The 25,988-nt window shown below is 31.1% G+C and overlaps 2 protein-coding genes across 3 annotated transcripts; one reads left to right on the top strand and one right to left on the bottom strand.

Moving 5' to 3' along the window:
* Positions 1-881: 881 nt before the first annotated feature.
* Positions 882-5,171, bottom strand: LOC125831711 (GDSL esterase/lipase At4g01130-like). Its single transcript, XM_049510896.1, has 5 exons — positions 4,897-5,171; positions 2,605-2,814; positions 2,349-2,506; positions 1,573-1,843; positions 882-1,168 (listed from the first exon to the last, which is right to left on the bottom strand). The coding sequence occupies exons 1-5, from the start codon at positions 5,141-5,143 to the stop codon at positions 897-899; spliced, it is 1,158 nt and encodes a 385-aa protein (XP_049366853.1). The 5' UTR covers positions 5,144-5,171; the 3' UTR covers positions 882-896.
* A 13,978-nt stretch (positions 5,172-19,149) lies between these two features.
* LOC125831708 (transcriptional activator TAF-1-like) lies at positions 19,150-25,564 on the top strand. 2 transcript variants are annotated; one of them, XM_049510893.1, is made up of 13 exons: positions 19,150-19,295; positions 20,603-20,820; positions 20,994-21,038; positions 21,126-21,221; positions 21,339-21,419; positions 22,452-22,508; positions 22,668-22,825; positions 23,128-23,176; positions 23,273-23,321; positions 24,302-24,519; positions 24,672-24,749; positions 24,883-25,008; positions 25,089-25,564. In XM_049510893.1, the coding sequence occupies exons 2-13, from the start codon at positions 20,761-20,763 to the stop codon at positions 25,320-25,322; spliced, it is 1,251 nt and encodes a 416-aa protein (XP_049366850.1). In that variant the 5' UTR covers positions 19,150-19,295; positions 20,603-20,760; the 3' UTR covers positions 25,323-25,564. The 2 variants fall into 2 exon arrangements, with proteins under 2 accessions (XP_049366850.1, XP_049366849.1); XM_049510892.1 differs by having other exon boundaries at positions 19,165-19,295; positions 20,620-20,820.
* Positions 25,565-25,988: the final 424 nt, after the last annotated feature.

Below are 25,988 nucleotides of genomic sequence, written 5' to 3'. Positions count from 1 at the left end.
ACCTGAGGCGGATGAACCAATTTCTTCATAGGTTACTACTAGCCTAGACTTCTTGCCTTTCTTAGGTGAAAATAATTAGGGATTTGGACTCTATTCATCCCTACCACTTTTTGAATAGTTTTGTAAGGTGTCGTGATTCTGGATGATGAAATTTGTTTAGGAGTGAACTTAAATTATCTGACTTGCTTCCTTCTTTTTATTTTGGTTGCTACACTGTTTATTTTGACTGATGCATGCTGTTTGAACAACAGAGTTTGAAAGGAATCAACTTTGGAGTTCTGAAAGTTAGTCCAAGTTGGAACATCTAATCTTTTAACAATAAAAACAAGTTTGTCTAAGTAGGAAGTTTAAAATCTTCTGGGATTGTGTTTCATCATTTGGGAGAGGTAATTATTCACTCCCACAAGGGATATTCTGTTTTCTTGTAGTTATTAGGCTGCAGAGTCCGAAGAATTAAATTAAGATGTCCATCGTCTACTGAAATATTTTGCAGTTGTTACACTTTGTAACTGGAAAAGATTACAATGAGAATGTAGTAGTGCAGCAAGAGAATTAGTTGAAAGGTTGGGTAATAACTTGAAGACGATGGGAGCCAAATGCAAGTGAACCATGAAAGGTATGTCTTAGTGTGTTTGGTTTGTTCAGTCTCTGTTTCTCTGGTGCCATTTTAACTAGAGACAGCAGCTCAGTGTGCCTCGAGCTTAGACCTAGTGTTAAGAGTGAAATGTGGGTTCAAACTCTCTGGATGTTGGCTTGTTTGTGTTAAAGAATGTTTCTGTTGATCCATTGTTCTTTGCACATGCAAACATAATGCATCTATTTATCAACGTCAATTTTAATTAAACACGTGACCTTTATTTATTTGTTCCTCCTAGTAACAACTTGTGGATGATGTATCAACCTACAGGCTGAATATCACAGAATTTATGTAGTGAAAATGGAGGATCAAAAATAGAACCATCATTGAGAATGATATTTGCTGTGATTTTGTTTGCTGCTTCAGTGGCATGTATCCCATCCCAGCTAACATAATTGTATGGATCCTCACAGGCTGTGGCTGACAGTGTTTGTCCATTTACCTCTTTGGTATTTCCACAGTATACTTCCTGGTTAAAGTTGTAAGAACCACCTCCTTGTCCACAACATGCTTTGTTTCCATATTTTAACCCTACAAACAGAGACATCATTAGAAGTTGGTCAACAAATTTAGGCGGAATACATCGATAGCCCCTTCAACTTGTTAGTAAACCTCATTTAAGATACTCGAATTATACTTTGGTTTGATTCCACACCTGAACACATGCATGATAAAGTATTCCTATTAGATACTTCAGTCTCTAATTTTGGAGAAACTTTTTGTCTATGTTCTTAAGTGCTCATTATACGTAGACAAGTTGAACCATTTAAAAAATTTCACCTCTAATTATACACCTTAGTTTCATAAGCCATAAAACCTCATGTATAATTAAAGGAGTCGTCTTATTTTAAATGGTCAACTTGTCTACGTGTAATGGACGCTTATAAACACACAATCTTTTTCAATATGTTTAGGTGCTCAATTGGAGTACGTACCATGAGAAGTGGGGTGTTGGAAAAGCTCCAAGAGGACAGCATGAGTGTCCACATAAATAACATTTGCATCTGAAAGATCTTTTCTTGTTTGTGCCAATGCATCTTTAAGCATATTGTTATAGTCCACAACTGCATTGTTGTATGATATCAAGCATCCACACTCATCAATATCAGAACTTTCATGAGGGAGCTTCACCAAAAATGCTGGGTAACATCCAATTGGTGCAAGGTTAAGTACCAAAAATGTTCTTCCCCCTAATCCATAGATTTCCTGATGAAAAATCAATAGTCAAATTTAACCTCGAAATCTAGATCATGAGGTAACCAAGTTCCCAATTCATAATCGATGTAAGAAACTCAATAGCTCCAACATGCTTAGGCCTAATCCAGTTGAAGTGTGGATAATATAATATGGGGGTCAAACATCGGGTAAACCACAATTTGAGTTGGTTAGGGTTTGATACAGTGAACTCTGAGTAAACCTCAATTCAAAAGGTAGATCATGAGATGAGCATTGCCCAAGACCATAGAAGAAGTCTCCTATCCACAAGCGATGTAGGGAACTCAACAATTTATATATTGAAACTAATTAACTTTACTTTTTTTTCTTTCATTTTACCCTTAATAAAAAGTTGTTATTGACACACAAATACTATGACATGTTTAAAAACCACAAACTTCAAAAGTTTCTTTTTGCTTTCTAAAATTCAGTACAGAACCAAACTATGTCATATAAATTGAGACAAAACGTATATTAATTCTAATGTTAATATTACCTTGATTGTGCTAACAATTTGGGAAACTACTTGAGGCAAGTACTCCTTCACTCCACCTATTCCTTTACTTCCCAAATCACCAGTGAAGTCATTCTGACCTATATAGAATGTATAAAGAGATTTCCCAAATATGTCTGAGGGAGGCAGATTAGTGTTACCTGAAAATTAAGAAAAAATAATATAAAGATTATGAAAAAAAATATATGAATATTTTTTAAAATGGAATACTAATAAAGTAGTAAATTATTTATTTTACCTTTACTCTGAAATTCATCAATTTTAGCCTTAAATAGCTTGAACTGTTGGAGTTGAATTCCTAGGTAAAAAGGGCTAACACCTGATACAAACAATGATGTTTGTGGCATGAGCACTGTGGATGCTGATGTTGCAAAGTTTGCACCATGTCTGAAATCAGATCCAATTGATTGCAAATATGGACTCAAAAATGGCAAACCTAATCCTTGAGCTGCATATCAAACAACACTATTAATTAATAGCAATTTTAGTAACCTATGCAGGGTTCAGGGAAAGGCCGCATATAAGTCATGTTCAAGTAGGGTGCATAAGAAATATTCAAGCAGGGTCAGGGGAAAGACCGCACATAAGCCATGTTCAAGCAGAGTTGTAAATTGTCGAAGTCAGAAATTTCATTAAGGATGGTCAAGATCTGATGTAGGCAACCTACTTAATACAACATCAATATATAATTGATTTTTCAGCTTGAACCTATGACATATAGATTACACGAAGACATTTTTACCTTTTCCTAAAGACATAATAACATAAATATGCCATTTTACTTGGATTCAACGGACATCTGTACCCTCCAACTTTGGGTGTGTGCACAACTAGGCACACTTAAACTTGTATAAAATTGAACAAGTAGACACACACGTTCTACGTGACATAATACACGTAGACCGCCACATTAGACATAAAATTGTCATGTAGGACGTCACTTAGAACAAATATGGTTATTATTCAATTTTATACAAATTTAAATATCTATTTATATACACCCATAATTAAAGATTATAAATATCACTTGAGACCAAGTTAAATTACACGTTTATGTATTATGCCTTCTCTAAATCTCCGCTTCCCTATATATAAAGCACAATAACGTTATGAGAAAAAAGACAAAAGAAAGTCACGGACTTGATCTCATGTATAAATTTCTACTAATAGGACAAAGAGAGGTAAACCTATGGACAAAACAAAAAATAATTACACCTTTATATGGACCAACTACTTTACTGTTTACAGCTAAGCCTTTTTTGTCAACTCCGGTCACAATAATATGTTTTTTTGTCATTTAAGGAATAGTAAGAAAAAGATGACATTGGTGATGATAACTTAGAGAATGGGCATATATATATATATATATATATAGATTACAAATTTGAGTTGTGGAAGTAATCATTAATACTTGCGTAAGCTATCTACATTACATCATTTTTGGTGCGACCCTTCTCCGAAATTCTACATGAACGCATGATGATTTGTGTATCGAGCTACCCTTTACTAATCTATGTGTGATTTATAGATAATGGAATCGAGCAAGCAAGCACTAACCCTTGCATTATATTCCCTCCGTCCCACTTTATATGATGAAGTTTGACTTCATGACACAGTGTTTAAGAAATAAAAAAAAAATGAAACTTGTGGTCTAAAATAAGTGTGATAGATATTTGTATGAGTAAAAATTATTTCATTAAGGGTAAATAAGACATTTTAAAATTAAAAAGTTACTAAATATATAAATGTGTCAATCTATTTTGGACTCACTAAAAAAAATGAATTACATAAATTGAGACATAAAAAGTAATAAATTGTCTAGATAACACCCTAAGCCCTTAGGATACGATCCTTCCCTTGCATGAACAAAAATGATATGTGCACATCACTGCCCTTTAATTAATCTAAATAAAGAATTTATGTTATATGCCCCTTTTTAAAAAAAAAAAAAATGTACTATAAGTATACTTTCTTTTTAAATGTGGAATTTGTAGTGTCGAAAATAAAATAAGTTATCTACTAATCGATAAAGATGACACAAAAATATTTTAATCAATCCAACACAGGAAATTTTTTTAAAAAAAAATTGTTATACCAAACACATCTTTTTATAAAATATAGTTTGAGTACTTAACACTATTTACAAAAGAAATAAAGATTTTTGGAACTTAATTATGATCATAAATATGTCAAAATTGAATGTATTAATTATAAAACTCATTTATGTAACTTTAAAAATCACTTCTCAAGAGCAAAAATAGAAAATCTAAACCAAAGTACTTTCCAACTATAAAAGTGTTTTCGTTCTTTTTTAAACAGACTAATAAAAAAAATAGTATAACAATCAAATCAATACTTATAGTAAGATCCAATTGAACTAAATGAATACAACAACAACAAACTCAATAAAATTTCACAAATTAATTCTGAAAAAGTATAATGTACGCAGATTTTACTCCTACAACAGATAAAGAGTTTGTCTCGAAAGACCCTCGACTCAAATATAAATGAAATTAGATGAAAACCATACCAAGAAAATCAACAATGACTCTTCCATCAGTTGCCCTTCCAGTTGGTCTTTTAAAATAAGTCATTCCATAAGGAGGCCCTTGAGATGGAAATGCAGCATTAAATCCACCAGTATCAGTATTTGAATCTCCAAAATTAAAAATTGCTTCAAATGCACATTTACTTTCCACCAAATTATTACAAGTTGTTATAATAATAATAATTAAAATAAACCAAACCACAATTGATGAAAACCAACAACTCATCATTTTTCTATTGTTTTTTTCCTCTCAAAAACAAAAAATACCATAATATAAAGTAATGGATTATGTTGAGACATTTTTTCCATTATATAGAAAGGAAAGCCAATGCATGTGAACAACATCAATATTGCTGACGCAATAAATTATTGTATGTACGAACAAATACTGTTACTAATACTTACAAAATTCATATTTTATTTTTAGTGACGAAATCAAAATTTTCATTTAAAGAGTTTGAAAAATAAATATGTAAAATATAATGTAGTACATAAAAATCAATCTTAGAGGTTAGGGGTGCAATTTGAATGCCCTTAACCGTTGAGCTAACCTTTTAATTTGCATATTGTTTACGGGTTTCAAAATTTATATATATATATATATATATATATTATATGCATATACATAGAACTAAACTTTTGAACTCATAAATTTTAAATTCTGACTCCTATCTATACGAGAAAGTGTTCTATCTCTTGTTCTTTGCTTCCTAGTTCCTACCAGTTCATTTACATGATTAAGAACAAAAAAAGAACAACTGTATCCTTTGATTTAAATGGTTAACAACAAAAAAAGAACAACTGTATCTTTTGATTTGGGTTGAGGTTGGGGGGGAAGAGCTCATCATTAACTTGGAAAATGCAATAAATTAACATATGTACAAAATTGTATTCTTTGGATTTAGTTAAAAAAGAGGCAAATATGAACATTTTTTCTTAACTGTTGGTAAGCACAAGTTAGCTAGCTAGAAACAATGATGATCAACTCATGCACAACAAACAACTATATATAACGTATTCAATATAATTTCGTAAGTAGGATTTGAAAAAAGTGAAGCATGTAAGGAGACTATTTGTGAAAGACTCTCAACTCAATTAAAGTATATAAAAAAATAAGTATGTAAATCGAACTTAATCGAAGACCTAATATAGCACTAAAACAAAAATGCGGATAGACGAATAACTACTCGTTTTCATATGTAGCTAGAATTAAGATTTTAAGCTTATGTGTTTCAAATTTTTAAAAAGGTAGTTTATTGTATTTTGATATTTATGCATATTAAATGGACTTTCAAAAACAAATACTCCTTCTGTCTCAATTTATGTGACATTTTTCGTTTTTCAAGAGTCAAACAAATTAAGTTTGACCAGCAATTTGCACATGAAATCTTCAAAAAAAATTTAAATGAAATTTATATATTTGTAAACTATATAAAAAGTATTATAAGTCACAATAATTGATAATTCAGAATGTTTAAAAGATGTACGAAAAACTTACGGTCAAAAATAGACTTGTTTGAATCTCGAAATCCGAAAAGTGTCACATAAAATAAAATAAAAAGGAGGGAGTATAAGAAAAATATAATTCTAAAATTGTAATTAAAACATGTTATTATATCTATTTAATTAGAAAAGCATAATACTTTGCAAGAAGATTGGGGGTTGGGGCCTTGGGGCTGTGGAAATACTTTGCAAGAAGATTAACTTCATTAAGAAATGACAACTATCAACTACACATTTTGTCCAATATGTATACCATTTTCAAGTGCTTGCATGGATGGCTATTTTTTGGGTGGTTTTTAATTTTTGTTCCTTAGTAGGTCATATCACTTTAATTTTTGTTCCTTAATTGATAATGATTTTTTATTTTTTTTATTATTATTCATTTCATAAAAAATTATGGGCTAAAATATTTTTAATTGTGACCTAATTTTGCAAGGTATAAATTTAGAGAACTTTTATCTTGTCCGATATAAGTTATGTAGTATCTAATTTGCAAGGTATAAATTTAGAGAACTGTTGTCTTGTCCGACATAAGATGCAGGAATAAGTTGTGCCTATTGAGGCATAACTTTGTTGGTTTTGAAACTGAACCTATGCTTCTATTGGCATACGTTTTGTAGGGACTAAGTTATGTCTTGTGGGTTATGAACTTCTTAAAGAATAATGTTTTGAAACTAAACTTATACCTAAGTTTTGTCTAGTAAGACATAACTTATGAGTTATGAACTGAACTTATGTCTCTAATGACACAAGTTTCACATGAATTAAGTGGCATAACTTGTTTTGCGAAGTAAGACATAACTTGTTTTGCATTGTAAAACATAACTTGTGTTATATCATGATGTCAAAATCTTTTTCATTGGGATTAACTCAAGAATTTGAAGGAACTGCATGTCCATTGCTAAATCTAAGGTTGTTGATTCAAACATAGCAAAGAAGGAGATTAGATCTAAGTTTTGCAACCCCATCAAGAAGGGGCTAAAAGCTCCAAAGAAAAAAAGAGAATGAGGAAAAAGAGTTAATGATTCCAAGGAAAAAGTACAAAAAACACCTTCCAGTAAGAATGACTCAAAAACAATTGTGGAAGATGATTATGATGCAATGGACCAACATGAAGCAAAAGATTTTGAGATATAGCCTTGTTTTTGTTTTCAATTTGTATATGACAAAATAAATGGGTTGTGATTTTAGTTAATTGTATATACTCCAACCGTCCAACAATAGTTGTCCACTATACTATTTTGGGATGTCCAACAATACTTGTCCACTTTATGAAATCAATGAATAATTTTACATTTATTTCCTAATTTACCTTTATTGTTAATTATAGTCATTTCCATTTATTTATTATGTTCAAAGGTTGATATGGTAAAATTACTCTTCTATTTATAGTTTCTTAAGAAGTGTGCAAAGTCAATAGTGGACAAGTATTATTAGACAGAGGGAGTATTACATAATTAATAACCATATGTATAAATAATCAGTTATGCAATTTATAAGACTACAGTTATACAATCAATATTATATAGTTATACAACTACAACTATTTGTATAATGAAGATCTATTATTTGTATATTTCGTATACAATCTGTATAACATAGAGTTCAAACCGTCACATATATATAATTAATATAAATGAATAAAAATTAAATTATACATATTTGTTGTCTTAAAATACACAACGAATTGTATACCATCTTTATAATATGGAGTTCAAAGCGTAACATATACAAACTGATATAAATCAATGAAAAATTATTTAATTATACACATTTGTTGACTTAAAATGTACAATGACTTATATACGATCTATATAATATAGAGTTCAAACTGTAACATATACAAACTTATATAAGTAAACGAAATTATTCAATTATACATATTTGTTGACTTAAAATATACAACAAATTGTATACAATCTATATAATATGGAGTAACATATACAAAAGGATATGAGTCAAAGAAAAATTATTCAATTATACATATTTATTGACTTAAAATATACAACGACTTATATACAAACTATAAAATATGCTTAGACACATAAACACACACAAACAAACTTAATCTGAAATTTGATACCAATTATATACATACACAAATGATTTTCAATCAAATGACCAACTTCATATAGAATGTTAATACGCTTAAAAATATTTTAAAAGTTATAAATAACTATACAATTCAAACGGATATTTGTAGTCAATAATACAACCCTGCAAATTAAACATAAATTAACCAAGTGATATATGAAATACATATAAGTTGAATATAGTTAGAAAAATATATAACTCGTAATGGATAGATTGTGGTATACAATCCTACAAAAATCAATGAAATCCGTTTTAATTCTGAAGAAGTTTCAAAATAATAAAAACAATGAGTACTATGTGTTTCGTCAAGAAGAAGTACTTTGTATTTCGTCAAGAAGAAAAAGTACTTAGTGTTTCATCAAGAAGAAGAAGGAGTCTTATTTGGTAAAGTATTCTAATTAAACTAAATGATCTTTAATTAAGGTATTATTTTCCTTTATTACCGCATAATTAGTTATATATAATTAAACATGATTTTATACAATTATTTTATAAAAAGGGCGAAATATATTAATCTGATTCGGAGTGACTATTTAAACTATACCTATGATATGTAAATAAGTAAACTATAGTTAAGAAGGCCTACTATTTTTGGAAAAACTACCTATATAGACATACTTTCATACCATAAATACATATATTCCCACTAGTTTAAAAATATTACTTATAATACCATTTTTTAATAAATATACCGTATCTTTTAAAAAATATAATCAGATACACAATCCCATTAAAAGTGGTAATTAATAATTATCCTAACATTATACTTCCTTAATTATTAGGACTTTTTACAATTCAAATCATTTTTTCTCTTTCCAACACCATTGTTTCCCTCCCCAGTCACACGTCTCCTTTGTATCTCTACCCACACCTACACGTTATTATCCTTCATCTTCCATTACCCCTTCTTCTCAACCTATTCAATGCATATTTTGGATGTAAGAATTTCATACCCAACTCTACATAAGCATCATTATATATAGAGGTAAAGTAATCTTCTTCTTTTTTTCGGTTGATGTATTTTTGTATGACACCATTTTAATGTATCTAACTTATAGATGTAGTAGTTTCAAAGTTCAAATTTAGGATTTTTTTCATTGGTTGAATTTGTTAGTTCTTCATACTATTTTAATGACTGATTAACATTGACTTTTCGCTCATTTTTATTTGTATGTTTTCGTTAACAATGTTGCAATGGTTGCAGGTTCTGACTATTCATCTTCCAACATTCGAACGGTGAGTAGAACTTATAAGTATAGGAACGATCCAATTAAAATGGTTGAAAAACGCCAAGAATCAATTAATCTTTCATATAGCTCTTTCTTTCGAACGCCATGCCTTCATGTAATTAATGTCTACTCCCAATTCGCGTTTCACATCTTCTTGGATGTCCTTTGGTGTGTGCTTTCTTTGATGATTCACATATTTTGGAGCAACTATTCCAGATATCAAACCAACTGTTGCTTGACGCTGGGAGCACACTTTATCCTTTAATGGACATGTATGCTCGCTATTGAAACATCTAACTCGAAATAAAGTTGTCTTATTCAAACATGAGGATTTGAATATCCATTGGCACTCCTCAGACATACATCTCAAAAAGTAGTTGCACACAAAGGCACTCGGTTATAATCGTTGTGGCTAACAGATACATGTTTAATTATATAAGATACAACTTAATGAACTTAACAATAAACTAAATTATATATAAATATACACTTCATTTTCCGAGATACACTTCATTTGTCCGAGATACGCACTATAAATCATGAAAAAATTTGCATGTATCTATACTACTTTATTATCTAAGACACATTTGCAACACAATATTAATGCTACAAAAACCTTTATTACTCTTCAACAATAGATCTTTTTACTTTAACAATGATGTCTACATTATCTCTTCGAGATACACTTCATTTGTCCGAGATACACACTATATATAAAATATACATGTTACAGAAACATTTCTTACTTTTCAATATTTTTTTCAAGATACATTTTATTTGATCGAGATACACTAACCTATGACACATTTCTATAAACTAAATTATATATAAAGATACACTTCATTTTTCGAGATACACTTCATTTGTCCGAGATTCGCACTATAAATCATGAATTTTTTTGCATGTATCTATACTACTTTATTATCTAAGACACATGTGCAACACAATGTTAATGCTACAAAAACCTTTATTACTCTTCAACGATCTTTTTACTTTAACAATGATGTCTACATTATCTTTCCGGGATACACTTCATTTGTCCGAGATACACAATAAAATATACACGTTACAAAAATATTTATTACTTTTCAATATTTTTTTCAAGATACATTTTATTTGATCGATATACACTAACCTATGACACATTTCTTCATGCTTCTATAATACACAAAAAAACGTGCACATCATGTATCCAACAAAATAACAAATAGAGAAAATTAGCAAACTAGTCACAATCTCTAACATAATTATTAAAAATATCTACACTTTAAAATAATTAATAAAAATGTCAATATGTCAATATGTCAATATTTTAGAAAATAAATTGTATCCTAATATAACTAATCTTCTTTCCTTTTATTTCTCAAATCAGACCCACATTGGACCCCTTTTTTTACCCCATTATACGGTAAAAAAAAAAAAAAAAACCTCATTACCCACTTATCCCTCTTTCTAGGTTTTACCCCAAATTACTCCTTTCTCTCTCTTCTCCTTTTCACCATTGTTATCTCTTTTACTTGTTCAAGAAAATCAACTCTTAGAATTCTACACTTTTTTTCAAGAAATCTCGCAATTAATTCAAAAAATTGTTCACCCATTGATAAAGGTAAATTTGAAGTCAACGAGCATTTTGTGAGATTTCTTGTGATTTTGTATTCATATTCACCAAGTATTTTGTATTTCGGATTTTCTGTCTTTTAAACATATTATTCAATTTTTTATGAGTTTATTTTCATATTCACCAAGTATTCTATGAGATTTCCCTCTTTTATGTATTTCAAATTTTTCATCTTTTATACGCTATTATTCAATTTTTTTGTGATTTTGTTTTCATATTTGAGATTTGGTAGATTGTAGTAATCTACATTGACATTCATACATCATATATTGTTTGATCTTTCATACATTCATATTTAATAATTTTGAATTTTTCTTATAGGGTTACTAATGCACAAATCAATACGGATTCAGATTTGAATTTGGTGAACAAAAAATCGGAAAAAAGGAACATAGCAGATGAAGAAGAAAAAAAAAGTAAGAGAAGAAAATTGCAAAAATTGTATTCATATTAATTTTTGTTTATCAGTTGTTTTTCTTTTACTGAACATTTGTATTTTTATTAAGAACATTGTATTCCTTTTTTAGTTTGTAGTCATTCCAATAGGTATGCCAAATGGATTTGTATTTCTTAAGCATAGATGAATTATATTTTTTCACAGTCAATTTATATATATTTTTAATTTAGAATATTGTATCCTTCCTCAACGGATTGTATTTTCCACTATGTATGCTATTTTTTTTTTCAGAATCTTGTATCTTTATTTCTTTCACAGTCAATTTATATTTATTTTTTTAGAATATTGTATCATTCCTCAACATATTGTATTATTTCCATCATGTATGCCATTTTCTTTTCCAGAATCTTGTATCATTTCATAAATCATATTCATATGTAATGATTAGACTATATTGGGATACAATCAGTAATATTTTTGTAATACAAATAAAAGAAAAATATATTTGACAGTCATGTATGTTCCACTTCTTAATGTTCTTAATTTCATCATCCATGATTAAAATCTTGATAAGGGAGAAAGATGGAAATTGAAACTGTTGATCCAATCGAATGAGAAAGGAGATTTTTTGAAATTGTAACTGATGAGAATTTTAAGTGATATGTTCCTTTTTTTAAAATATTCTCTCCCCCAGATGTTCTCCTTTCTGTTATTAAATAATTGTATTCTTGTAAATCAAACAAATAAAAAAAATACATAAATTAGATACATAACAAACTAAAATATTGACATTTTAAATAAATATCAAAAGTGTGGCTAAAGGGTCCTATTAAATGTCAAAATATTGACATTTTGAAAATTTACCCTAACAAATATGACTAACATCTTCTTGTCTGATCTTAAAACCTTGAACTGAAATTGATTGTCTATAACATATTTTTGCATTACAGCCACAATAGTACTCTTGTCCTTATACAACTGCTTGATTTTAAGTACTTTGTGGCTACGATCGCAAATAACATGATCCGAATTACTATCCAAAACGCATAATGCATTTACACTACGATTATCTGCAAAAGCTGCTACAGATACAGTCCCAACGTCACCTCCAACTTCAACCATGGATGTATCTTAAAAACCTCATACCCATCTCATTTCGAATGTCCATTGGAGTTACATTACCTTCCGTCATGTATCTTATCTCCATTCTTTTGTGTGAACAATCGATCCCTAGTTGTGTTGAAATACCATCGACAAGATCATTGTAGGTTGCACACTCTCTCAATAGTATTCCATCAATTCTATAATTTGCATAATCGCTTTCAGAGATCCACGAACTCGAATGTCGTAACAATATGGTTATATTCGCCATTCGGACAAAATAACTTTGAAAATTCAGTATTCAAGGGAATGAAGCGAAGAAGAGACGAAAAAGTTTAAAACGCCAGATCTATTAATCTATGCGATTTAGTCCTTTTTCAGAAAGCTATAACAGTTTGATATCAATTAATCCATCTAATTCGTGGTTTGTTGCATCCCATATTTTAATCCTTTAATTGTGGAATTAAGTTACAACATTCAATTCAAATTAATTAAATAATGTATCTCTTCCCTTTAATTATGATAGATACGTGTATCTAATCACTTTTGATTCATGTATTCGACTGGAAAAAAAAAAGGTATAGCAAGTAATTTAAAAATCTACTGGGATTCTAAATAATTCTAGTATAAAGTAGTGGAATTTATGTAGTTTGCTCTTTATTTTTGGTTGGTTCGGAATTTATGAACTGGGTCTAACATCTTGAAATTCATCAGGGTTCTATTGTGGGAAAATTACGTGGAAAGACCATCCTTAAGACTTAACTACATAAATAATAGCACTTTTTCAGTATTACAAATATGAATTTTTTTTTTACATATATAGCAGTTTAAAGAAGTTGAAAAGATAATAATAATAATTATTATTATTATTAATATATATAGATATATTAATTATCTATATTTATTAAATAAAAAAGAGCACGGTTGGTCACACTTTTTGGGCAGTTATCAAAGTTTCTATCTCTTATGAAAGAAACTTACTTTATTGTTTTTTCACATACTTCATGTAGGAATAGTATTCAATGTTGTAAGTTTCATTCAATTATTTTTGTACGCTGTTTGTGGTAAGCTTCATCTTCGGTAGTAATTGAAGTACATAGTTTCTTTTTGTACACAGTAGTTTGAAAATGGCGAAGGAAGATTCATCATCTGAAATGGAATTTCACGAAGAATTTGTTGAGATGGTAACACCACTTGGTGAGCCTAACTTTCGTTTGTTGTCTCCAATACCTGTGTCTCATTCAAACTGTCATAACATCCAAAGTGTTAGTGCATGTTTTGCCATTACCGACAGTTGATCATAGTGTTGTTGATCGACGAAATGAGGAGAGGTCAAAGGAGTACCTGAGAAGGAGAAAGTTAGAGGAGATCAAAAAAGGAAAATCTATTGCGGAAAGATTCATATGTGGTAGTAATGTGGTTGACAATGAATGTGATGTCACTACACATCGCATTAAGTTTGGCTCGTTGTTGTGGAAGTATGGCAAGATGAAACTAGAGAAACATATTACTAGTGAATCTTAATTGTCAGGAATAATGAAAATAATGGATCGTCGTGTAAAGCGTTATAATAATTAGCTTATGTCTTATGAAATTAAGAGGAATAGGAATTTAAGACTTGTCCATTGTGTGTGTTTGATTCATTGATCTTTCCTAGTTAGGTTGGTATTATGATTTAAGTTTTGAACCAGTACAGTTCTTTGTTTAATTTAATTAAGTTATTGGTTTCTTACGTGATAAGTGAGGAATATTATTCCTACCCTGCAGCATCTGGCGTAATGCTGCTTTAGTACCAATGTTGGCATCTGCTGGAGTTTGTACCTTAATTGTAGAAGTGTTGTAACTGCTAGATATATCTAACAATCATCGACCCAAACTAATTAATTTGGTAAAGGAGTTCAAACCTCCAGTAAACTTATCTTCTATGGCATATATAATTCTAGTTCCTCTGTTTGTGTCACCGATCTTAAACATATGGAATAAGCTACCTTGATTTTTGTCGCTATTAAGATTTGAACGGTAGTTTCCAAGGTTTGCAACAATGCCCTTCGACTCGGATAATTATGTATCTATGTAGTTATTGTTAGCATAAATAAAGGACTGCAGAGTTGTGGTACCTTGAATATCTACTTTATCTTACCCATGATCTATTCAGAATGTAAAAAGGCTATAGAAGTAAATATTAAATATGTCATAATTGTTATTCACTGAATAAGGCCATATATATGTAATTATTTATAAAAAAGTGTCTACTTATGTTTTTTTCCCTATTATTGTTGAGTACGGGTATCCTTTCAGCCCAATTGGTTAATGGCTAGAGCCCAATGCTTTAAAAAAGAGAATTGTATAAAATAGCAAACTATTAATTCAAATTAAATGTTATAACCACAGTTTCATTTAATTTTAATTCGTAGCAAATTCTTGCCATTCGCCTCTTTCCCCAGAGAATCTTGCTCGCGACTCTCCCTGATCTCGCTTGCCACTCTCTCTCGCCTCTCTCACTTTATATATACAAACACAAATGTATAAATTGTGTTTGTGTTTGTATAAAACGAGAGAAAATTTTATATACAAATATAAATATATATATATATATATATATTCGTCCTCTACATTTATAACTATACAAATACAAATCTTCCCCTACCAGTTCTCTTTTGTCTTTCTCTCTTTCACATTTTATACAAACACAAATTATACAAATTACAATGTATAATTTGTGTTGTATAATGCGAGGGAGAGATTTGATATACAAATGTTTTATTTTGATTCAATTGTATACAAATTCAAATTTTATGCAGATATACAAAGACAATCATTGATACATATACATATTAGTTACATATATACAATTATATAACTGATATACATATACAATCGCTGCGCTTTTATACAAACGAATGTTTGCCTGCGATTTATACAAATTTGATGCTCCATAGCAAATATAAAATTTGTTATGGAGCGCAATTATGCAAACTATAGCTATAACATACAAATATGATTTTATATGTTTGCTAAACCTAAAGTTTACTCTTAAAAAAAGGAGAAACTAAGTAAATACCCTCATAAAAGCAAAATAATTACAAGCATATATATCTTTACATTCATACCCCACTAAATAATTACACTATATACCCCCAACTAATTTCGCTTAACTGATACTAAATCGGTATATATATATATATATATATATATATATATATTATTTTTAATTTTTTTTAATAAAAGTTTGGTTCTTCGGTGCACCGAAATTCAGAGACCCTTACACCTAACACTGAATCGAAGAACTGAACTTTTAAAAAAATAACATCAATACCGAACCGAAAAACCAAATTAGTTCGGTTGGTTTTGGTTTTTTTCGGTAATTATGCCCACCCCTATATGATACTGATTTAATATTAGTTAAGCGAAATTAGTTTGGGGTATATATTATAATTATTTAGTGGGTATGAACGTAAATGGGTATATGCTTGTAATTATTTTACTTTTTATGGATATTTGCTTAGTTTCCCCCAAAAAATCCGGACATATATAGAAAAATGAGAAATTTACACCATGCATCAAGCTTATAAATTTATTAGTTAAGTGTACATATTTTACACGTGTATCATGATAATTCCGACTATCTTATGTTCTATAATACTTTGGTAGAGATGCTTGAATTATGAAGAAAATTTTATATTAGGAAAGAAAGAAGATAAGTTATTGGTGAAACACATCATTTTGCCCATCAGGATTTATACAAGCAAAACAATGGGCTTAGAAGAGGGGCCCACCTCTCAAGTGCGTGTTAAAAGAGATTTATAAAAAAAAAAAGAGTTATGCTCGACGTAAAAAGATTATTGTAAAAAGATTATTGTGTAAAATGATTAAACTAAATAATAATTAGTTATCATTATTATTATCTAATCAATTTTTATAAAATTATATATCTTTAAAAATTTATAATTGAAAAATTATTTATAAAAAAATATGTGATTTATCAATATAACGTCTTAAGATATTATAATATTTTGTTTATCCATATTTACAGCCTAATCGAGCTTTAGGCCCCACTCTGATTTTCTTGTGGGGATTTTTTGAGAAAGCCGCGACATACCCATGTTCCTTTTTTTATATTAATTTATATGATTATGTTTGATTCGTTATAAAATTTAAAAGATAAATAAAGAGTTTTAAATTTGTGAACTCAAATAAGTTATAAATTATTTTGATAAAATAAAATAAGTACTTCTATGCTAAATCGATACTAAATATAAACATATATCAGGCTTTGAGAGTTGACTAAAAGAATAACATAAAACCAATGAATTATTAAGGAAGTATTTAACAGTCTGGAGACTTTAATAACATATTCAATCCTTCAATTGATAAATTTTAATTTTAATAATATTCGATTAAAGATATTTGATCTTCGATTAGGTTAATCATATACATTTTATCGTTTAAGTTGTGAAATTTAATAATTAAATATGATTATTAATTATTCCACCACTTAAATTACCTCTTCTATGTCAATTTTATATTATTTCTTTATACATGACACCAATATATATATATATATATATATATATGAACGAATCAAAAATAAAAAAATTAAGGATATATCAATAACGATCTTTATATCTCTATAGGATAAAAATAAATTTATAGATACACCACTCTCCTCAGATTTAACTTTAGATGATTTTTTTTCACCTTTATATGATTAGCCTGTATGTATGTTGTTTGTTGTTGTTGTAAAAACAAAAATTCACATTAAGTTAGGTGGACTATTAGAAATTTAAAATTTGTTACTAACCTAATCTAATGGATCATGCAGATTGGTTGTAGCATGAAATGACTGTTGGGTTATGAAGGGTGATTAGAGCGTCATGCGGAAGTTTACAATTTACAAATCATATAGTTGATAAATCAGATAACAAAAACTTATACTAAAAATCAAAATATTATTATATCAAAACTAATATAAAGAAAAACATTGAAACTTTAGAGAGAATAAATCTCCCCATAAACAAGACTCTTAAACGACTACATTGTGGATGTAATTGTGATGTGTTAGAAGAAACAAACCTATATTTATAGAGCCCTAAAACCTTTTCTTACTAGAAAAAGAGTCCTAAAAGGAGAAAATAAACCAAATATGAAAGAATATTATATTTTCCTTTCAAGAAAGTAAAAACATTTATGGTAATGTTTTGTCTTTTCTTTAAGGAAAAATAAATCTTAAATTATGGTAAGAAAATCAGGACAAAACCCTAACAATGACCTGCATGTGTATTCCACTACTTTTGCAGATATTTTTTTTATTTTTTATTTTTTACTCAGAGTTCACAATGGATTTCGAACTAAAATCGAATCGCGAACCGTAAGATTTCAGTTGAAGATAGCACTCTGAACAAGATTTTCTTCATATATAAAACTCAAATTCAAGACTTCTGATTAAGGATGAAACAGTCTACTATTACATCGCAATCCATATTGGTCAGATATTTACGTCTACACTTTTTATTTCCATTTCAAATCAAATGCATAATTGGCGGATTTGAAATAAATTATCCAATCTGCTTAAATTTTCAATATGTTTTAAGTAATTTGCGGAAAACAGACCACGTCAGAGTCAGACACAAAAACAGATCACCCTCTTCAATTTTAGTTTAAAAAATAAAGAGGTGATTTTCATTTATTTTATTTTTATTATTGTTTTGTCACAATTTAAATGATATTTTTCATTTTTTGATAGTCAAACAATTTAAATTTGACTGAAAATTTGCGCATGAAATTTTTGAAATAAAATTTATATATTTTTAAACTATATAAAAAATACTATAAGTCATAATAATTGACGATTCAAAAAATTCAAAAGATATATGAAAAACTTGCTATCAAAGATAAACTTATTTAAATCTCAAAATCCAAAAAGTATCACATAAATTGAGACGGAGGGAGTACTAAATACTAGATTTATAATAAATAGAGGTGATATAATAAAATTATCTTTTTATTATGGGAAATGGACAAATAAAAATAGGCGGAGTAATTAATTAATTGGCCAATAAAACTGGACGCCACGCCAGAGACGCGTAAATCATGTAGGCAAATGACACGTCAGAGATAAAAAGTGACGTAGTTAATTTATTTAAAATAAAATACACGAATTTCAAAAACGCCAGCTCAACCACTCAGCGAATAAGCTGATTTTAGATACGTACACGTGTTTGGTGACGTGGATCTCCATCTCTTTCTTTCTTCTTCTTCAACAAATCAGTCTCTTTCTCTTTCTACTCTCTCTCTCTCTCTTCTTATCTCTGCTATTTTCTTTTATATAATATGTACTCCATATTTTATTATTCTATCTAGAAAAAGAGAAAGTAGATACAAAATGCAGAAAGTTTGAGACAAAAACTGCAAAATTCCATCAATTAAATATCAATTTAAGGTATGTTCAAATTTCGATTTATGGTTTTCGTGAAAAGTTTTGAATTATGAAGCTGAATTTAAGTTTGATCTCTGTTGAAAAATAAGAGATTTGAGTTATTGAGCTTTTGGGGACCTAAAATACTTGAACTATTGGAAATGGTACAAAATTACCCTCTGTCAACCTATTAGCTCTGAAATGAAATACCCTGACTTCTACCTAAAGGTTCCATAGACGTCAAGGTATTTCAGAGCTAATAGGTTGACGGAGGGTAATTTTATACCATTTTCAATAGTTTAAGGATAATTCTGTTCTTATAATAATGCTTAGAAATTAAGAAAAATTGTTATGTTTTATTCTTCCTTTGTTTGAATATTGATATTTTCTAGTGGTAATTTAGGTGGGTTGAGGAGGACTAGATTGTCATTTCATCCTATGTAATTCTATAGGCTCAATTTTTTTTGTGAAGTTTGTCTCTTTACTTGGTTTTGTGTGAGGACTATGAATGGACGATTATGCCCCTGTAAGAAAATGAGTTAATTTTGAAAGGACAGTGGCGTCAAGAGAGAATGGCTGGGGGTGATGATACAGAATTAATTTCTTGAAGGTTTGAAAAATATAACAGTAAGAACTATACTGACAGGGATGGATGCAATCAGTTAAATTCTGTGTTAAAATTTAGGTGTCATTTGGTAGGATGTATAAGAATAATCCTGAATATGGTGTATTAGTAATGTTGGTATTAGTTATGCTTGCATTAGTTGTATTATGATTATTTTTTATGCAGTATTTGATTTGGCATATTAGAAATAATATACATTACATAATTTCTAATAAAGAATAACTTGTTTAAAAAAGTACCATGTACAAGTACGGTGCCAAGGAAGTGGAAAATGTTTTGAAGGGCAATTGTGTCTTTAATCATGCTAATGCATACATTAAAACCCTTTGCATTGCAATATTATGGATTTTTATGTATTAGGTATTTGTAGCATATATAACTACCAAGTGTAGAGTGTTAGTTATACGTAGATTGAAAAAGTGTATTGAATAAGGTACTTGTAATATACAAAGTTAATGCATGCATTATATTTTGTAACAGACTCTACCAAACGACCCCTTAAAAGTTTGGGCTATAGAAACTATTTCATAAAGTGGCTAGCTTTAAAGACTTTACATAGTATAAATTTACCATTTGGAGTAATTGAGATTCTTTAGCTAAATATTATCTATTTAATGTGTTATGCTTTTTACGGAATATTTAGGATGGATAAAACTTATTTGCTTCTCAGCTTTGGATGGTTTTGTTGTTGCTCATTGTTTGACAGGGCTTTGTTTTATGCAGTTGGCATAATAATCTTGGTTAGCATACCTCCAACAACAACTACGCCCAAGTCCCAAACAAGTTGTGATATTGTTAGTACCTCCGAAAGGAAATAATCATCTCAGCAGTGAATTAGTAGAGTGTCTAGTTGCTTTCTGACACATGGGAAATATTGAGGATGGGAAGTCTTCTACGCCTGAGAAATCATTTTCGACTGCACCAGTAAGCAAATACAGAATTGTGTATTGTTTAGTTTGTGTAGAGTGTTTGGTATTGTTCTATATGCTTCAGAGTAACTGTCGCTCGTGTCTTTTTAATGTCCTCTATATTAGTTTTCTCTTTTAGTCTTAATCTCTTCTTTGAAGTTCATCCTGGTATTCTTGGTGTATTGACAGGATCAAAGCAATCTTCATGTGTATCCTGATTGGGCTGCGATGCAGGTTAATCATTTTCCGACATGCTGTAAGATACTATTACCATAGGTCTAGTGATTATTGACATTTTTATGTAAATTGCTAAATCTTCAGGCATATTATGGTCATCGAGTAGCTGTACCTCCATATGTTAATTCTGCTGTTGCACCTGGTCATGCTCCTCATCCTTACATGTGGGGCCCGCTGCCGGTACTTTCCAGGCTGAATCTTTCTTTTAAATTCTTGCAAGTTGTTTAATTGAAGTGCTAGGTAATAGTTTATCCGGCTTCGTCGACATGAGTTCTAACTAGAATTCTCCTTTTTTAGCCTATGATGCCACCTTATGGCACACCATATGCAGGAGTCTATGCACATGGTGGTGTTTATCCGCACCCTGGAGTTCCTATTGTGAGTCCCCATTCTAGCATTTCTGTTCTTTTTTCTTTTCTGAAATCATGAGTGCTTTCTGATAACTCTGCTTTCTAAAGTTCTATACATGTAATATCAGAATAAGCCACTGGAAACAGCAGAACCAATGCTGGTGGCTTTCATCTTAACTGAACCCTGTGAGCAGCTTTCGCCTCGGTTATTACCTAACGAGAGAGAGCCGATGCGAAAGTAGTCCTTTATGTGAGGAAACGCCAGAGAGACTGACCTCTGGTAACTAGTTTTGTTCACAGTTTGCTAGGCCATCAAATTTAGTTTAGATTATAGGGCACTGATCAACAACTTTAACGAGCTAGGTCCACTAATTTCTTAAAGGAACTGAGAAAAGTAACTTCGGAGGAAAAAGTGAAGGTTATAACTATGTTATCAATAAATGGTGTGTGAAAAACAAACAGTTAACCGATTTAGGAATTATGCCCTTCAATTGGCCAAACAATGATTTCCAGTATCTACCTTATTAGGATTTATGAGTGTACTGCTCAGCTGTTGGTAAGAAAATGGTGTATTTGTTGTGTTTCTTAGTATGATGGAGAAGGTCATTTTTACTACAAATTCGGTTGAATATTTACGGATTGACTAAAGCTAACGGTGATCATTGATAGAGGGTAGTCATATCAAAACTTGATCCACCTTTACAAGTTCAACAAAGTGGGGTCTGTGGAGGGTAGAGTGTACACAGGTCTTACCCCTACTTCGTGGAGGTAGAGAGGTTATTTCCAAAAGATCCTCGGCTCAAGTGAAGAAACACAAAGTAGTAATGAAAAGGAAAAACGACAGTGAAGAAAAAATGACAACTAATAGGAAAGCAGTAAAGAGCATAAAGTACCGAACAACAAAATAGTACATTCACCTAAACATAATAAGCAATGGATAGCAAAGCATATGACTGTATATTTATGTAGAGTTACTGTAATATATGACTCTAGTGACAAAAGTTGTGGCTGAAACATACGAACAGGACCATTTACAGATTATTCTTTTTTCTGATTTCAGGTGTCCCGTCCTCAGGCGCATGGAATGACATCATCTCCTGCTGTTAGCCAAACCATGGTATATGTTACTTTTAGTTCTTTGACTTCTTTCAGTGTTTATAAACTTATTTGCTTCTGGAAAATGCCCGAGACTGACAGATTATGTTCCTTTTAAGCTCAACGTAGTATACTAGTACCTAATGGTGGGATTGAAGCTAAATCACTCTACATTGTGTAGAATACTGCTTCTTTGAGTATGGATGCTTCTGCTAAGTCTTCGGGGAACTCTGATCAAGGCTTGATGAGTCAGTCAAAAGGGTTTAATGGGCTTGGAATGTCAATTGGAAATTTCAGTGTTGACAATGGTGATGGCACTGACCATGGACCTTCTCAGAGGTTCGTGTGAAACCAGTTCATGCATCATATTCAGTTGTTTACGAACCATACGCGACTCAGTTGTAGATACTCCATTCGTTTCAATTTGTTTGTCTGGTTTTGACTTGATACGGATTTAAGAAAGTAAACAAGATTAAATAACATTTAATTTGAAACAGACTAAAATGGAAAGTAAGGCAAACAAATTGAAACGGAGGGAGTAGAATATCTGCAATGAGTGGTCCTTACATTCTGGAGACCACTTCTTTAATCCTGTTAAAGATATTGGGTATTGACTGATTGTTAGTTTCATGCCATTACAGTGGGCAAACTGAAGGTTCAAGTGATGGAAGTAACATACACACAGCAGAGGTGTGATCCTCGAACTTTAAATCCGTTTGTCTCAATTTTTTTTATTTGTTTTGGTTAAAGGGCTATTGCTGCTTATACTTTCTCCTCATACTCTAGGTTGGTGAGCACAGTAAGAAAAGAAGCCGCGAGGCAACTCCTAATAACTGTAAGAGTTTGGTCTCTTTCTCACTTCCTATTCAAATTTCAATAGTTATAGGATTTGCATAGTTGTGAACTCTCCAGTTTCTCCAGTATGAACTTCAAGGGTTCTTGCTTTTAAGTGAATTCTCGTTTCCGCTTCCATATTTGTTGATGTTACTGTCAACCGTCAAGTGTTGTAAGGTCATGAGCTTAAGACCTTTGAGGGTGGTGTCAGGTGCATGCAACAAAAGAACTTGTGTTAATTGCTTAATGGCATGATACATAATAGACACTTTAACTTTGCCTCAGCTGGCAATTAAACACTCCAACTTTGAGTAAACACATGTAGACACCTCAACTCGTCTCCACTGTGTTAGTTGAACACTCCAACTTATAAAATGATCATCAAGACACCTCCAAAGTTTATGCGCCATGTCAGCATCGGGTGTCCATGATGGGGACGAGTTGGAGTGTTCAGTTGTCAATTGGGACCAAGTTGAAGTGTCCAAATGTGCACTCTCAAAGTTGGAGTGCTTACTTGCCAGTTGAGGTCAAGTTTGAGTGTCTGTTTATGTATTATGCCTTGCTTAATAGATAAAACACTCTTGAAGCTTGTGATATTGCAGCTTTAACCTTTAAAGGAAATGCTCGAATTGGGTACATTAGAGCCGTCCGTACTCTTCTCCTATAAACTTAGTTTTCAATCTACTCCTGGTTCTTTTTTCAAAATTTCTCTATTATTATTGAAATATTTGGCTATATTACTGGTAAAAGAGTTGGACTAGATGATTTGCCTTTCTTTTTCCCGTCATTAAATGAGTAAGGTATTTGTCATTCTGATTTCTGGGCACTATAATGGTTAGAAGTATCCGTTTCTCAAACTTGGTACACTTGATTGCTTCAACATTATTACTAGATGATGCATTTATTGGAGGTATACAAAAGTGAGAAAAGCCGAGCCTGAAAGCAGTTTACCTGATTTTATCTTTTCAAAATCTATTGCAGCTGGTGACAGAAAAAGTCAAAGACTGTGCAGTCCACAACGCACTAGGGAAGTAAATGGGGCCTCAGAGAAGGGAATTGGTGTAGCTGTTAATCCTGGTAATATAGCAGAAAAATTAGCGGGAACAGCATTTTCTCCTATCATGACTACTACTCCACTAGTAAAATCTAGTCCAACTTCACAAATCAGTCCTGCAGTGCCAGGCGAAGTCTGGTTACAGGTATGTGCATGTATCAGGTGAACTTTGCTTTTGCTTATTTTGACGTGACGATGGGTGTCTGCAACGTCTGTTTTAGTGTATGAACTTGACGAGAACTCTGTTTATTATGTAAAATCTAAGTTTCTAATTGTCAAATGCATCTATATATTCAGAATGAACGTGAGCTGAAGCGGGAAAAGAGGAAGCAGTCTAATCGAGAATCTGCAAGGAGATCAAGGTTGAGAAAACAGGTAAGATGGAAATGTGCACATTATGAATATTTCAATGCTGATTTAATCTTAATATATGGAGTATATTTAATTTACTGTTTGTACATATTATTTCTGATACTTAGTACTTTCTTTTCCCCCCTCCTCCCTCCAGGCGGAAGCTGAAGAATTGGCAGTGCAGGTTCAATCTTTAACCTCTGAAAATTTGGCACTCAGATTAGAAATAAACAAATTCACCGAAAACTCTGAGAAACTAAAGGTTGAAAATGCTGCTTTAATGGTATGAATTTGTCTCTCGGTTATATAGTCTTATGTATTATCGTTGTTTGGGCTTTACCGAGTATGGTCTTGATTATGCAGGAGAGACTGAAAAACAAGCAAGGACAAGCAAAAGAGGTAACTTTAGGTATGATTGATGATAAAAGGCTGAAGCCTGTTAGCACAGCAGACCTACTAGCAAGAGTCAACAACAACAATGGTTCATTCAATAGAACCAACGAAGACGGTGAAGTTCATGATAGTACCTCTGGAGCAAAGCTTCATCAACTCCTTGATGCCAGTCCCAGGACTGATCATGCCGTGGCTGCTAGATGATCATCGACTAATAGTAATGACCGTGGCGGTGTGGTGCCTACTTTGAGATGATAAAAGTATAAGAAATTTAACAGTACAGAGGAGCTTAAGAAATTCTAATTTCGCCTAATTGTAATTTATCCATGGATGAAGCTGAGGAGTGTTTTTTTGGTCCCTTCACTTCAGAGTGCCATGTTGCATGATGGTCTTATGTAAATTGGTAATGTTAGCCACATTAGAAACTTGACTGATTGAAAAGAGTTTGGCTTGGATGTGTATGGAGCAGTCAACAAGTGATCTTTGTGATGTATTTGGTGTTTGTTTGTTAGTTATTAAGCCTTAGCTAGTGCTAAACATATTATCCTTCGTCTCGGGTTCGAGTCCATGTGTACGGAGTTACTTTTGTTATGGAGCGCTTTACCCCTCAATGTGGGATCAATGTGAATTCGAATTTGATCAGGCTCCAATGGACATGGTATAAGTTAGGTGTAAGATAATTTTGTATTAGGTTGATTTTAACTCGATCCAATATAGCATATTTTATAAGTGATATCCGAGTCAAGTACCTTTGAACTGTGAAAGTGTTCTCTTCTTGTTCTTTGAATTTGTTCTTGTACAGAGTTGAGTGTATTTTCTACAACTATATACTTCCTCTGTCTAATAATATTTGTCTATTATTGACTTTGC

The sequence above is a fragment of the Solanum verrucosum genome, unplaced genomic scaffold (genome assembly GCF_900185275.1).
Source record: "Solanum verrucosum unplaced genomic scaffold, falcon-dt-bn FXZP01000049.1, whole genome shotgun sequence".
Lineage (NCBI taxonomy): Eukaryota > Viridiplantae > Streptophyta > Magnoliopsida > Solanales > Solanaceae > Solanum > Solanum verrucosum.
The sequence above is the reverse complement of the archived record's forward strand: the minus strand, read 5'-3'. Positions and strand labels throughout refer to the sequence as shown.

Excerpts from the sequence above, each read along its gene's own strand:
- LOC125831708 (XM_049510893.1), top strand. The coding sequence starts at position 20,761 with ATGGGAAATATTGAGGATGGGAAGTCTTCTACGCCTGAGAAATCATTT. Across the intron at positions 22,826-23,127 it reads GACCATGGACCTTCTCAGAG|TGGGCAAACTGAAGGTTCAA; the intron begins GTTCGTGTGAAA and ends ATGCCATTACAG. Across the intron at positions 23,322-24,301 it reads CGAGGCAACTCCTAATAACT|CTGGTGACAGAAAAAGTCAA; the intron begins GTAAGAGTTTGG and ends AATCTATTGCAG.
- LOC125831711 (XM_049510896.1), bottom strand. The coding sequence starts at position 5,143 with ATGATGAGTTGTTGGTTTTCATCAATTGTGGTTTGGTTTATTTTAATT. Across the intron at positions 1,844-2,348 it reads AAATTGTTAGCACAATCAAG|GAAATCTATGGATTAGGGGG; the intron begins GTAATATTAACA and ends ATTTTTCATCAG. Across the intron at positions 1,169-1,572 it reads CCAACACCCCACTTCTCATG|GGTTAAAATATGGAAACAAA; the intron begins GTACGTACTCCA and ends CTCTGTTTGTAG.